The following is a 15738-nucleotide window of genomic DNA, read 5'->3' on the forward strand; positions in this document are numbered from 1 at the left end:
ATCAACACCATTGCATCGAGTTTTCTCACCAACATGTTCATACAAACCTCCACTTATTTGTCACTTCTTTGCAGCACTTTACTTGAATAAGACGCTCTCGATCCCAAAATGCCGCCTTTGCCTAGATGTGCAAATGGCCTACAATATTCAAGATTTCTTCTTCCATCACATTTTTGTCACAGCCACTGAATTTATTTGGATAAATCTTTTTTGATGAGAACACCAATACCCTTTTTATCCCCACACCAGACATTTATTTTTCTTTGCAGCTGAAAAGCCTTGTATTTTACCTTTTCCATCTTTAGCTTTCATGTTGCGGATATCCATTCCTCATGACATTAGATCACGGCAATGATTGGTTGAATACTATTGCCATGGAAACATCTCTGTAATTTGGCTTATGTATATGATATTTAAAAAAAAGTGTTCAAGATTTACCATTTCATATTGCAGATATCCATTTCACATATTGCCCAAAAGGTGGGGGACTGAGAACATCAGCTCGTTTTATCATTTTTATATTTACACTTGAGTTGTAATTGCTAGTGTGTGTATAATATATAATAGTTGCGGACCCGAGGGTGAGCAACCTTGGGTTCCCACCAGACTCTCCGGAATCGTAGGCCGTCGCACACTAATAATTGTGATGTGGCAGGTCGCGAATCGACCGTGAATGCCAATAACTTGATCGTGTGACTTGGTCATCTGTCTAATACTGTTTACCTAAAGGTCACGTGATCTAATTATCAGGGAACATGCCCTTGGTATGCACTTGCTCAAACCGGATCGCTTTACCAGATTAGATGCAGCCGAGTGTAACTGCCAAGCACGTACCAGCTGGGAAACAGATCGTTTGGGGATAACGACCCGGCTAAACGAGGGTGCAAACAATGCTGGAGGAAAAGACAAAAACAAGTTGGGAACATTTCTATACAAATCGTTTGTTACAATCAAGTGAAGAAAAGTATGTGGCAGAGTAAATTTAATTTATTTGTTTGTTCAGCAGGGGATAGCAAGGAATTTGTGGGGTGTGGCAAAAGACGAGCAATCTTACACAGAGCAGAGTTATCCCATAATGGAGTCTACAATCTGAATTTATGCTCAGACAGGTACCATCACATAAACATGCACATTGCACACAACCCCAAGGAAGATTAGATATAACCCAGAGAGAAAAAGCAGGCGAGTATAGACGACCTCTCAATACCTGGCTCTGTTGGCTGACCAACGCAACCCAGAATGCATAGGGGGAGGGAGGTGGAGGAATATTGGTTGTGTTGAAGGTGTGGTGTTGTGCCACAAGAAAATGGGATTGTGAGTCGGTAATGATTCTCTTTGTGCGTCCAAAGAAGATGGGATAGAGAGGGGAGAATAGATGCTTCAGGGGAAAGATCCCTAACCTTGCCATGTAAAGGTCTGCATGTGTAGTGTGTACCTCCATGGGACGTTTTGCCTGAGCATTCCCACCTCGTGAGGTAGTGCGTTATCCACCACCCCTACCGCCCATCTCCTGCTTAATTGTTTTGCCAGGGCTCATGGCAACGTGTGCTCCGCACTGGTCGGTTTGGCTGCACGGAGTTGGGGAACATTGACAGCACTGCAGGGAGTCTTGGCAGTCGCCCTGGATTGGGCTCTCGAAGAAGCACATCCTGACAATTGCACACAAATTGAGATGGGGAGGGAAGTGAAGAGGCGATTTCAGCGAAGAGAGAGAACAGCTCTGCACTCTTCCTTTTTTAAGCCCTGGGCAAAGGATAGGGTGATATACCAGAAAGTCATGCACTGTGACCCTAATACTGCTCCTCTATTGGGCCACAGCAGCCTGAGCCACACCCTGCCAGGCTCCGCTACCGGAGGCTGTCTCAGTTGCCCATCTGCTTCGGCACGGGTCTGTGGTCCTGACTCAAAATGTGGCATGCTCCCTGAGCCGGTACCCTAGCCCTGAACGTGCGCAGAGTGCAGTCTTTCCTCTAGCAATGGACTTCCCTGCCACCCACAGGCCCCTCATGAGCCAAAATGCACACCCGGGCCCTGTGCTAAACTCCTGGATCGCCCTTCTTACGACCCCCCCCTCCTTGCCACCCAGTCTGGACAAGGGTTGTATCAATTCCACATGCTCACCTGGGACGTCCCCGGTGAGATGCGGTCGAGCTATTAATCTGTTGCTTGGCCAAGCATCATGCGGTGCAGAGGAAACCACAGTCGTGCAGTACTCTAAAAATAGCGTGGTGAATTGCATCGATTAGGGGTGGGGGAATATTTTCCCCGTGTGCGGGAGGCATTTGTGGTCGAAGTGGTGAGGTTTGGTAAGCAAGGTGAGTTGCCGGTTGGGAATTGGTACAGGTTGCATGGGTGATTTTAGTGTGTAGTGAGGTTGTTGTGCTTTCGCGCCATGGTCGGGGTTGTGGTGTTTTATTATCAATTGCCCATTGAATGGCGTGTGCTTGCATGCTTGTTTTGTCCTATGGCTAAAAGGAAAGGGTTGGAGTAGGAATCACAATATGAATTGGAGATAGTTACTAGACCTAACTGCAAGACCCATGCAACGCACTTCATCCTGTTAACCCACGAGACATGAGGGGAGGTCGAACTACACAAAGACTAATGAAATAACTGACTTGGGATCACTATGTTGGGTGCCATTGCCTTTGGGGCATGTGGTTTTGTTGAACTACAACAATATATATATATATATATATATATATATATATATATATATATATATATATATATATATATATATATATATATATATATATATATATATATATATATATATATATATATATATATATATATATATATATATATATATATATATATATATATTTTTTTTTTTTTGCGCTGGTTTTCATTTCTGCATGAGCGATATTCACTGTTGGTGCACACGATAACAGCCGTAAGCCCAACGGATACTCCTTCTATTCCCTTTCCATCAAGACACATTAGCTTGGAAATGCACGATTTATTTACACATTTTATTTTGGTTATCATTTTCTCGTTGGACGTGCAGGACATTTCAGTCATTAATCACACCGCAAGCTTTTCCCAAACAGTTCGTTCTGTCGATCAAAGATGGCTGCGGTCTCGGATCGTTTACCTCGGGCACCCATCTTCTCTCAATGATTAACAACCCACCTTTTTCCATTGACTATCGAAACACCTTTTTTTTCCATTGGCAATTGACACCACCTCCAGCAGCTCTATGGATGCTGACTGGCTCTTCTTCGTATTGGGCTAAAGAAAGAGGTGATTGCCCATCAGCGTTCTGTGAGCGCTTCATATTCCAGTTCGTTTGTTCTGGCATTCGTCCACTCTGAACATGGCGTTGTAAGCCAGGCCTGTGTTAATTGGGAGTTGCATCTCGTTCAATGGTTGGGAGAATGGACGGTTGGAGGTCTCGTCTTGGAATGTGCCAATAAGGAAGCTGGATATGGCTGTCGTGCTTGAGGCTCCGTCCACACTGGTCACCTATAAAACAACGGCAGGACCGCCATGATGACAGTTACAATGGCGGTTGGTAACAGTTGGACGGTTCCTGCTGGTTCTGGGAGTGACGTGACATCGATTGGTATTTGATCCTGTTTGCAAGTGGGTGCACGGCGAGGCAAAGCGCTAACACAAACGAGCCAAGCTGTGGAGAGCTCATTCAAAGAGGAAGACCAAGCCACGCTCAAACATTTCGGGTTACTTTAAGACTTGCAATGACTTCTGCCCTGGTAAGCCGAGACTGATTTCCCCCCCCCCCCTGAATGGTCTGCTAATTACCCATGTCTCGTGTTTAATTGTTAAGTAAGGCATAGTGATATGTATCTGCTCTTTGTCCATTCTATATAAATGCTTGTTAAATTCTTTATTTGATTGAACATTTCATTTGAATTCACCCATTTAATCGAAAAGGAAAATAGTCCTTCAGTTAATTTATTTTTCTTGTTTCTACATTCCTTGACGTTTCAACCTGTTTGCGATTGTCATTTCCTTCCATTGATCTAGCATTCTCTGAACCAAGATAGATTGGGAGATTATAATTCCCAGACTAATTAACCTGTCATAGTTGGCATGCACAGCGGTAAATGCTCGGCCACATTTCTAAAGATGAGATTGGTGCATTGCCGAGGGCACTTTCCCTGGTCAGGAGGCCATGTGACCTCGAGTTAAACGGCAAATTAGACAGTGGACAAAAAATCGTGGTTAAACAACCCACCACACCATAAAGTTAATTGTGAACGGTGCCCCCAAATCCAGTTCTTCTGAGTTGAAATGGGAATTATCCTCACTCATACACTCGGTACCTGTGGCTGTAACTATAATTATTGTATGGTATGTATGTTTGTGGCATGATTGACTGCATGCGTGCGTGCGCATGCACATTAAGGGGAACTCCAAATGCTCTCTGGCTTTGCATGTTGTGAAATTGTTTTTTTTTCGTCCTTGAATCTTAAAATTTGACTTGAAATATTGTTGTTGTTTTTATTATTAAAAATTTTTTTTCTGCACCATCTCCCTTTTTCCTGTGTGAGCAGCAAAGCGTCATGGTTTGCAGTCTGAAGTTTCAGCCTCCCCTGCACTTGTTCGCAAAGGAGCTGTTCGAAAGGTCTGCGCATGGGTTATGCTTTGTATATTTGGCAAATGTAGTCATGGTGCGTGTTTGAGGAGGGGAAAAAAGTTTGATAAGGGGGTGTTGTGACCCTAAAAAGGGAAAGGAAGATTGGCTAATTGATAGCTGAAGACTTTATCGGGTGCAGGTAAAGTTTTAGGTTAATTTATCCTTTATTTGCTTTGATTTTGATTTCCTGGGAAACTTGGGGTGATTGGGATCGCTTGTAGTCTGCCATTGTATGCATGGGCTGGTCTGATCATCTCTGCAAAGTTTTTATTTATTTATTTATTTATTTTATTCTCATGAGTGCTTCCAGCAAAGCCTAAGTAATCCACAAACCCATCTTGTTTGTATGTATTCTGACAGTCTTTGCCAAGGCAGTTTCAATCAAATATCTTGCCTTAACCTAAAGTATACCCACTTCCACTGTTGTCATGATACATGTATTGCTGTTATTATTGGCAATGCAAAATAACCTCATGATCAGAAATGACTGGTGCAAACTGAGAATTGAATATTAAGCAGGGTAACCAAGTATATCGACCGCCCTGCGCCATAATTGTCGTTTTTGTCCACCTGTTCACCTCTGCCCTTCAGCTACATCTTTCCTGATGACTACATCATTAGTCTTTGTGTAGGTAAACCTTTGTCCCTTGTCTAAGGGTTTGGGGGTGGGGGGGTGTGTGGCATGCATTGAGGTTAGTTTGTGTATCCCCTGTGTTCTATTTATTCCCCCCCCCCCGCACCCTTCCCCACTCCTTTCAATCTTTCTTTCAATACTCCATTGGTCTTCCATCGGTCTGTCTGCCTCCCTCTCCATTACCACTCCATCCATGCATTATTTATTATTTTAAGCACATTCGGTCCATGTGGTCATTCATCCTTTGGGCTGATCGGATTACCTGCATCGCATCAGTCTTTGTTACCTTCTTGCATTTCATATGTTTGTGGCACAAAGCACAAAGATTGTTGCGTTTGTAATACTGGACAACACACTTCCCATGCACAAAGTATGGTGCTTCTCGCATGCGAACAGTGCATACATTACAAAGGACGTTTGCATGTGCAGGGAGCTTCTGGAGGCACCTGCCACATCTTTGGTGCGCGAGAGCTGTGTTTGAAGGCTTCCTGAGGGACAGCAGGCTGGATTATGGACCCGCCCCCGTCTGATACACCCCAATGAGAGAGGCTTGCACAAGAAGAGCCTGAAACGATGTCCTGTGAGAAGGGAGCTCAGAGCTTGTCCTTGTCCAAAAATCTTGTCTGGGGAGGAGCAGACAGGAGTGTGTGGGAGAGAAGGGAGGAGCTCATAGTGTGGAGGAAAGCAAGAAGGAAGTCTAGAATGTAGCATGTCCTGGGTGCACAGCAGAAACGGAGGTGTGCCTTTGGCATATCTGGGATGCCGGAGAGGACTTGCCGAATGGTGCTGAACGCCTCTTTGGCATATCTGAAATGTACTCCTCTCTCTCTCTCGTAATTAAAAAATATAAAAAGGGCCACAATTCAAAATTTGCTCAGATTCCAAAGTCATGTGATGTGCCTCCTGCCCTGATGTTATAACATGTGTTGGTATATGAAAGATGCGTCCAGCTATAAGGGATTCTGGAACGACTGGCAGGACTCAAAATGGACTCCGATGGGCTGATGCACATCTCGGTGATAAAATAGGAAAAGGGTTTCACAATGTTTGAAGTCCCGAGGTCCAGTTCAAAAGTCTTGATGTTGAATGATTGATGGGACTTCCTGTAATACCAGGAGATTGATGTACTTTAACCTCAGGAACTGTTCAAATGTGAATGACTGAGTTGCTAGTTCTTGCAAATGAAAACTTGGGTTTGGGAAAAAAAGACTGGTCAACCCAAAAGCAATTTTGAATTTTTGATTATTGTATTTTTTAAGTTTCTTTGACCATAGTATTGTCTTTCCTCTCCCAATGAGCTGACTGTCACTTGCAGACGGCTGCAACCAGACCCAGGTTTTCATCTTCGAGCATGAAACGAACGAACACTGGAGCAAGAAGGTGAGTTGTTTTCAAATTCAAGGTATTCTGCAGTTTGTGTTTATGATAAAGTGCATTAAAAAAAGAAGCAAATGCTATTTAAATTTTTTTTTTAAGTCAGTGTTGAGACATTGGGGCAACATTTGGATGCAAGAGGGAGAAACGCCTGCAAGTAAACTCATTGGCATAATGGTTCATGTCTGCTCTGAATCTGGGAGGTCGCAGTTCAAACCCTGGCCGAATCGTACCAAAGACTCTAAAAATGGAACGTGTTCCTTACTGGTTTGATGTTCGGCATTTAAAAGGATAGTGCATTGATGTGATCGGTTGCCATCATGGGTCGGAGGAAATTCTGCCTTCAGACATGCTCTGCTGAGTGTGTGGTGAGAAAGGTGGTGCCACTTTTGACTCAAAGTGCCCTTGGAAGTGGTGGCTGTATCTCTAAACACTTCTGTGTTGTCTCGTTTATCTATGTCCACGTGTATGATGTGCGGAAGCTTGACTCTGAGCCTTGGATACTGTAAAAAGTGGAGTTTGGCAGGGGTGGGAATTATTTGAAATGGTGATGAATCACCTGCTTGAAGTCCTGATAAGGGGGCTGGCAACTGAACTATCTCTCAGGTAGCTCCATAAACTGGAGTGGAAGAATGCAATGACCTTGGATTTTTAGTTTGAGAGAGGTCACTGAATTATAAGGAGCTGAGGGTTCAGCTGAGGAAGCTGTACAGATTTTGTAGTTTAGGCCTTTCTTTGATCCGAGTTGTTATAAAATGGGAGTGGATGAATTTTTATTTATTTATTTTTAATTTCCTTTTTTTATAGCACAATGCACACTGGCCTCCAAACAACTTTGATTGTGGGACATGACAGGCTATGTTCACACCATTGCACATCAAACTCTATAAATTGCAGTTAAATTTAGGGAACTGTGATGTCTCATTTTCTTTTGAGATACATTGGTGCAATAATGGTGCAGTGGTTTGCTTTTGGCTAAAATGTATGCCTTGCTGTCACCACCAACCCTAACAGTGTGATGAACTCGTTTGAAATTACAAAAGGGCAGTCATTTTTGCTTGCTCTTGTGGTGTCATCAGCTTTAACTCTTATCTGGTAGTTTGAACTCATCCCACTGAAACGGAACTGATGAGAAACTGCTTGATGGCCTTCCTTTGGACTAGCTTTTTCTGATGCACAACTGGAATTCCATGTTTGTGCTTGTCGCTGATGCGAGGCCAGACAAAACCATCTACCTTGTTGGGCGAGTGGGCACAGAGTCCAAGAGTCGGGGAAAGATGGGGGCAGAATGGGATTTGTTGGTTACAAATAAAACAAAAGTGGTGAACCCAGGAGGGAAGGCAAATTTAAGGGTTATTACCTCCCTCAAACTTTCCTTCATTTGTGGGTTCACCACTGTTATTTATTTATTTATTTATTTATTTATTTATTTCTTTATCATTGAGAGATGGAGCAGAAAATGATACATTGCATGATATTTCAAAAAAAATTGTGGACAGGTAATGACATTTAGGTGGATGAGTTGGTTAGGCAACAAGAACAAGCAGATTTCAGTTTTGGTTGAGGTCCGGATGCAGATCGAGCCCATCGGTGGGATACAAAACTTAAACTGTTCAGCCTGGTGGATGTATGCGCTCCAGCAAGTGCTGATTTGCTGTAAACTCGCTCTTAAGTTTTCCTTCCCAAAGTAGATTTAGTTTGAGAGAATGCCGGTATAACTATAACGGCGCTCAGTGGAACGCGTACCTCTACCAGGCTGACCAGGCCACCTTTTGTGTTCCACTGATGAGCTGGATCTGCATTTTTTTTCCTTAACAATCTCATCTGCTTGTTCTTGTCCACCAAGTTTTGTCTGAATCTGTCCAACATTTTAAAATATAATGTATATCGTTTTTGGCCCTCATTGGTGAAGAATCGCTTCAAAAAATTTGAGCATCCTGATGTTCACCAATATCGAAAATGAGCTGGTTTCAGGATCATTCTGCAATGACTTGTAAGTTTGAGGCTTTAAGGATGCAAAGTTAACCCAAGTGGAAGTTTGTGTCTCAAGGTTATAAAGATCGTCAATGTGGTTGTGGTTCAATTTGGTGCTGTAAGTTGAAATTCGTACCTCCCCAGACTTTCATTGGAAGTCTGAATCATCGCTGCCAAATGGCAGGGTTTAAGGAATTTATATGAAATAGACTTTGAACCATGGGTAGTTTGAGACTGAATATATTGTAACTGAATCGATCGTGTTGACATCCAAAATACTTTACTCTGCTGTGACATGAATTCAGTTGAGTATTGACGATAACATTCAAACTTTCTGTAATCTCTCATTCCTGCAGAACAAAATGTGAAGGTTTGACCTTTGACCACTTTAGTTTTCTCCTCTGCTTGTGAGGAAAGCTGAATTTAGTTTGTTTTGTATCCCCTTGTCCATGCAGGTTCCTCAAGGCAGAAGTGAATGGCACATAATGGAATACAGGTCTTCTGTTGAGGTAATGCTCCCTGTAATAACTCCTCCTTCACTTGTGTAATCTAGCTTTAAAATTCGCTTTTAACTCCAGCTTTGGTTATTACAAATACATGATGCCCATAACGTCCTTGTGCAACTTTCAACTTTAACGTGATAGAAAATATTTTTCATCAAGTTGTTAATGATGTTCTTAAATCCACAATTCCCCTGGGTTTCTTTGAGTTGACATTTTTCTGATAAGGTAACTTCTACATCAGTGGTAAAGTCAACCACCACAATTATTGCTTTTGGGGTGCAACCTCAGGAAATGTGGAAGCATTAGAGACACCAATAAAATCAGTCTGGCGTACTCTCGGAGTCATGCATCATTGGCCCTTTAAAATATTAAAAAAAAAAAAATTTTTTTTGGAAGAAGCAACAGTCAATGTTGAACATTGCTTTGCATTGCTGTATAATTTTTGTTCTTGAGCGATGATTATTAAATCTCATGTATCGCCTTGTACCAGCAAGACTGGTCCCTGCCAAAGTGCTTCGATTGTGCGACGGTTCTTGAATTGTATCTTCCCACAAAAGTGTATTGGTAGACGTGGACCGATTGCTTGGCCACTTCGTTCACTTGACCAATCCACATTGGACTACATTTATTTTTTGGGATGCAAAACTGTTTTGTTTATCACAATTGCATTCTTTGGATGAACTTGAGGCTACAATCACAAATTCAATTAATTGAATTGCTCGACAGCAACTCGAGAGTGTTTTCAACAAGTTGGAAAATCGGGTTGAACGATTTATTGTTAAAGATGACAGTCATGTTCAAGTATTATGAAATCATGGCAGTTGAGTTTGTTTAAAAGTTTGACCTGTATCGAGTATAAACCTGAATTGTGCTTGCATGCACATATAGTTACACACACAGTAGTTTATCATTTGTATATTAAAAGCTGGAAGTTGCACAAGGACTTTACGGACATCCTGCACTGAATTTGAACGTCGATTCAACTTTACTTGATAAAACGATTCTTCAAAATGGGTGTGGTGAAAGGTTTTGGCTTCTTGTTTGAACAATCACGTTGTATTTTATTATTTTTCCTTATTTGTGCATTCATTCATTCATTTTTTCTCTTGCAGGATAACCTGACTGTTCTTGGATGAAAACTGATGGCATCGAAGGTTACATGTACATCCATCCCCCTTCACCAATGCTCTTGTTTTTATTTTTTATTTTTTTGGTGAATGTTTAACTGGTTTGGTTTTGATTGGTGAATTGAATGAATACAAGAGCTTTATCTTGATTTTAAATTTCATGGGGAGTGCAATGTTGACATTGTTAAATCTCACCTCTCTTCATTTTTATAATTCATTTAAATAAACTTCTGAAAAAGACTGGTCTGCAGCATGTCACACACAAGGTATCTTGCTAGATAAACCAACTCTCCCAGCCACATTGCTACAACCTTTGAGGCATGCTGATTAAACTGGCAGAGGATATGCCTGGTGTCCTAACCTTTACTCATGTACTGGACATGAGCATCAAGTATGCTCTGGTTCTTAGAGCATGGAGTTTCTCCACTGTATCTTCATTGAAACTGACGATAACATTTGGACAAGGTATTCCTTTGGGAGACTATTTTAAGGAAGGAGGGTTTGGATCTTAGTTAATGTGAGTGTTTGGTGGATAGGGAACATGGATACTCCACATATTATTAGTTGGGCTTATGATATTCAGTGCTATTGTCATCATTGCATGCTTAAAAGTAATGATCGGAGTGTGTCTGAAAATTTACCACAGTAACGATGGTGGCACATGAAGTTTCCCTGGACCAACCATCTCTGAAGACTCTGATAACGAAGAACCGAGTTAAAAATTTAGTTTGACACTGGTGCTATATATATATATATTTTTTTTTTTGGAAAAAATGAAAGTACAGACACTCATGCCTTTTGGAACTGAAAAAACCCTTTTGAGAGAATTCAACAATTCTTGATAAAGAACTAAAAGCAGATGGATGATTGTCATGAAGAGATGTAGAAGAGATATCTTTAAAGGTTCAGGGGAAAAATAATTTGTGTGGCTTGCTCAAATTAAATTTGATTAGTTTCATTGAAAAAGGCGATTGCCTATTGGATGTATATGTTCGGTGTGCACAGGGTTCCTTTCCTTCCAAAATCGCCTGGGCGCCCCAACTCGGTGTGATGGGGCGGTGGTGGCCCCCCTTCGGGGTTGCATCCACTCACCACTCGCCAACCAGCGGGCCAGGCCTGACGTTTGACTAGTTAAGGCAGGACTTTGTAATTTGTCTAAGGTGCCAGTGATGGCTAGCCTAATCTTCGTTAAGGACACCATGGGATCTTTAAAATCCACCAGGTAATGCCACGAGATGGTACGGCCAGTTTAACATAAATCTGAAGGATGGTGCACACATTGGTGAATAACCCTGAATGTGAAACACTGACAAAGTTTGAAGCTTGTTCGGGAGCCGAATCCAGGCTCGACAGCTTAGAGTTGAGTGCTCAACTCTGTTCTAAACTCAACTCTCCATCGTAAATTATTTTTAAAAATCGATTTGGCTTTACAAAATGACATGGTGATGGCAATTTAAGTTTCAAACACCACGGCGTACCTTGGTAGAATAATATGACATATCTCGGTCAGGGTTCAAATCTTTACTTCTCATGGGGTGAGGGACATGGGAAGGTGGAAGGTAATGATGGTCTGACGGACTCGGACTAAAAACTGGCCCAGTTATTTGTAAGCACACCTGCCCAACTTTGGGCTTTAGGCAATTTATTTCATTAATTTTTTTTTTCAAGGCTAATTAAACATCCATGTCAGCTGAAATAAGTTGCGTTCATAGTGTCATCAGTTGTACGCAATGCAATACCTTCATGACTTCCACATCGACTGTGTACAGCTGCACACATCCCAATCGGGTAGTACTGAAAAAAAGTGTCTTACCTTTGTTGTCCATTTGTCCAACATGAAAATTCTTAATAGTACAATCTACATATTTTGTTGCTGAATCGCATCGGTGTGAACCGATTGAGGAAATTCAGGTTGTTTGCCGTTTCGGAAACTTGAGGGAACTCGGCCTTTGAGCACTAATTCATAATTTTTGATTGCACGATGAACTGGAACCTCGATTTTGTTGTCTCATCCAGAGGTTTTTGAGTGTCCAATTCATTGGAAGGCATAAAAAAAATCTTCTGGTGTGAGTCACACGACCAGAATCCAAGATGGCCACCATGCACATTCAGGGGAATTTTCAAATCGTAATTTTGGAACCATTGGAGTTATGATGTCCACACCGATGCAGGCATCAGGAATTCATCTAACCCCTTTGGAAGCTTCTCGGATCATTTTCTCTCAGCATAAATCCAATATGGCCACCATAGATAATCAGATAAAATGGCAAATCCATCCCATTTTAACCCAATGGATCTACAGTGCCTTCAGAAAGTATTCACACCCCTCGACTTTCTTACATTTTGTTGTTGCAGCGTGAGTTTAAAATGGATTAAATTTACATTATTTTTTTTTTGTCACCCATCCACACAAAATAAAGACAGACAAAACCCCATAATGACAAAGTGAAAACATGTTTTTTTTTTTTAGAAATTTTTACAAATTGATTTGTTGTGAAAAGCTGAACTGTCTTGTGTCAATAAGTATTCAACCTCCCGAGTCAATACTTGTTGAAGCACCTTTAGCAGCGATTGCAGCTTCGAGTCTTCTTGGGTATGTCTTTGAGCTTTGCACGCCTGGATTTGGGGATTTTTTCCCATTGTTCCTTGCAGATTTGCTCAAACTCTCTCGTTGAATGGGGAATGTCGGTGAACAGCAATCTTCAAGTCTTTCCACAAATTCTCAAAGGGATTCAGGCTTGGGCTTTGGTTGGGTCACTCAAGGACCTTCATCTTCTTGTTCTGAAGCCATTTCATTGTTGCTTTGACTATGTTTGAGGTCATTGTCCTGTTGGAATGTAAATCTTTGCTGCAGTCTTAGGTCTTTTTCACTCTGATGCAGGTTCGCTTCAAGAATTTGCCTGTATTGTTCCTTCTATCCTTCCAAGTCTCCCAGTCCCTGCCACTGAAAAGCATCTCCACAACATGCTTCGTGGTCGGGATAGTGTTCGATGGGTGATGAGCTGTGCTCGATTTTCGCCAGAGGTCGCACTTTACATTCAAGCCAAAGAGTTCAATTTTTGTCTTTTCAGACCACACAATCTTTTGCTTCATTCACCACCATCAAATTTGAAGTCCACCTCATTGTGATTTGAGTGATGTTTCGGATGTGGTGTCACTATTTTCCAGTTTCTTGGAGATTTTTTTTATTCTTGTGGACTTTCTGAATTTGTTGGTGATGATGCTCTCCGTGGTTTCTGACTCGGGTGAAGATTCCAGGCATTCTCGGAATAACCACCGTATTTATTTATTGGAAAACTTCACGTAGGTGAATTCTGATGGATATAACTTCTCCATTAAAAGAAATCACACGATTATCTTGGTTGGTTATCCTAAAATTTACTCTGTGTATGGTTTTTCCTGACACAGGGAGATAAACCAGATTTTTGGGTTCCATATTGAATTTATAACCAATTGGGGTTGAGTATGCGCTGAATGAAAATATTGTATTTGTTTTTATTCCATCGTTATAAGCACCATCAGTCAAATCACAGTGAATTAATACTGTATTTATTCCTGAGGATATTTGAATGACATTATCACTGTAAAACATCCCATTAGTTTCAATCTTTTTTGAGGAGAAACCCAATAACTCTCTAAATGGATTATCAATTGTGAAATCAACCTTGTAGTTATTTTTTGAGTTTAATCGTTGATTTTGAAGTATTTTTGAATATCTATAAATATTTTTTTGGTTCATCACCCTGTTCTTTCATAAGATGAACCATTTCGGAAGATATTTGAGAAATCTCATATGCTCCGGGTGAAACTTATCGTTTTGTATCCACTTCCAAGATTATAACTAAACTTGTCATTTTTCTCAGTTATATTAAATAAGGTATTATAAGTATCCATGGACAATAAAGATGCCTCATATTCTTTTGTTGGGTCAAGTTGTAGTGGGTATGGGAATGATGATGTGTGGTCACTTGTGAAATTAAAACTAAGGATTGTGCTTCTCGTCTTATTTAAGATGAGATAAAATGTCTTTATATTGATATTTATTAATTATTTTCATGTTCATCAACTGGTCTAAAATGGCTGATGCCTCATTAAAACAATTATTTCCAGCCTTCTTACGACCTAACAACAAAAACAGTCTAACTAATTGCGATGGGTCATTTGGAAGAAAACTAATGCCTGAATAATGTTTCTCCTTCTCATTTTTCTACTTTTACCAGAAATACTAACCCTATAATTAAGAGTGTTCAGCAGATCAATATATACTCTATCATCATTATTTTTCATATCCAATGGTTTATCAATATACTTTGATTCATCCCTCACAGTTGAACCTTGTCTTCCATCTTTTGTGAGAAGAAACATTAATCTCAGAGTTAGTTTAACAGGGGGTTGAGTAGAACTCAAGAACCTTAATTCATCATTAAATATCAATACCTTTTCTTGAACAAGATGAAATATTGCTGGTTGTTCTGTTGGAATGAGTCCTGCTTTGGTTTTTGAATCCGTTGAATATTCATTGTTTTGAAGAGCATTCACAATATAATCAGGGGGTCGATTAATCTCTTCCAGTTGTCTAATTCTTCCTCCGTCATTTGACTGAAATCTTTTAACATTTGAAGTTTTTTTTATTTTTTATTTTTTTTATTTTTTTTTTTTAGGAGTATATTCTATTGTGGTATTGTGGAAATGTCTAATTTTTTCTTGGGAAGTTTTTAAAAGTGGTTTAAAAAATTTCTGTTTTCTTTCAAATGCTTCTTCACCCGTTAGTTTCTGTCTACGTTTCTTCTTTGTCTTCCTGTTTTACAACTTTTGAAACCAACTCTTGATGTTCCTTAAATCTTCTTGCTCTTTCTTTCACATCCATTTATTTATTGGAAAATATCATTTAATGAATTGTAAAGATAAACAGGGAAATTTTCCTTTTCTTCATCATTCAAGTAGATGTGTTCAAATAAATCCTTTTCTTTAAATATTTCATCAAATTCTTTATTAACATTAATGCGAGTTGTAATTTCTTCTTCACTAATACTTGTATCTCTGCTTTTCATACGTCTGCGTTGAGTTTCTTCATCAACATCAAAACCGAATGATAAAATCTTAACCCCACTCAGATGTTTAATAATTTGTCTCATTCCTTCTGGATTAGTTTCTAATATCCCAAGGACACCAGATTTTCGTTTCTTTAACTCACTCTTACAATGTGAATATTTTGTTGTACCAAGAGAAACCTCCTCAAATATTTGACCTTCATTCCTCAATCGCATATGTTCCTCCACTGAAATATAGTGATAATCTTCACCTTTTACTTCTCCAGGTATTATTGCTCTCGTTGTTGTTGATACAATGCGTATCACGGGGTGTTTTTTCAGTAAATTTACAATGTTCTCATTTGTACTATACAAGAACCTTGATTTTTGAATTTTTTTCCAGAAGCAGATTTACCCACAAGATTTATAATTGTTGTCATTTATATATGTAATTGTTTATAAAACAAAAAATATATCCCTTAATATCTCG

At 40.2% G+C, this 15738-nt stretch overlaps 1 protein-coding gene across 1 annotated transcript in view; it reads left to right on the forward strand.

Annotated features, from left to right (window-relative positions):
* LOC147016562 (uncharacterized) overlaps positions 1-10458 on the forward strand; it is a 29541-nt gene extending 19083 nt beyond the window's left edge. The window contains exons 5-8 of the mRNA XM_085845337.1: positions 4524-4594; positions 6556-6620; positions 9044-9097; positions 10204-10458. Coding sequence (XP_085701463.1) covers positions 4524-4594; positions 6556-6620; positions 9044-9074 — 167 coding nt within the window. The 3' untranslated portion in view covers positions 9075-9097; positions 10204-10458. The remainder of the gene's footprint in view (positions 1-4523; positions 4595-6555; positions 6621-9043; positions 9098-10203) is intronic.
* The last annotated feature ends 5280 nt before the right edge of the window (positions 10459-15738 follow it).

Source organism: Eptatretus burgeri, chromosome 11 (genome assembly GCF_056783735.1).
Source record: "Eptatretus burgeri isolate ZD-2024b chromosome 11, Ebu_testis_v1, whole genome shotgun sequence".
NCBI lineage: Eukaryota > Metazoa > Chordata > Myxini > Myxiniformes > Myxinidae > Eptatretus > Eptatretus burgeri.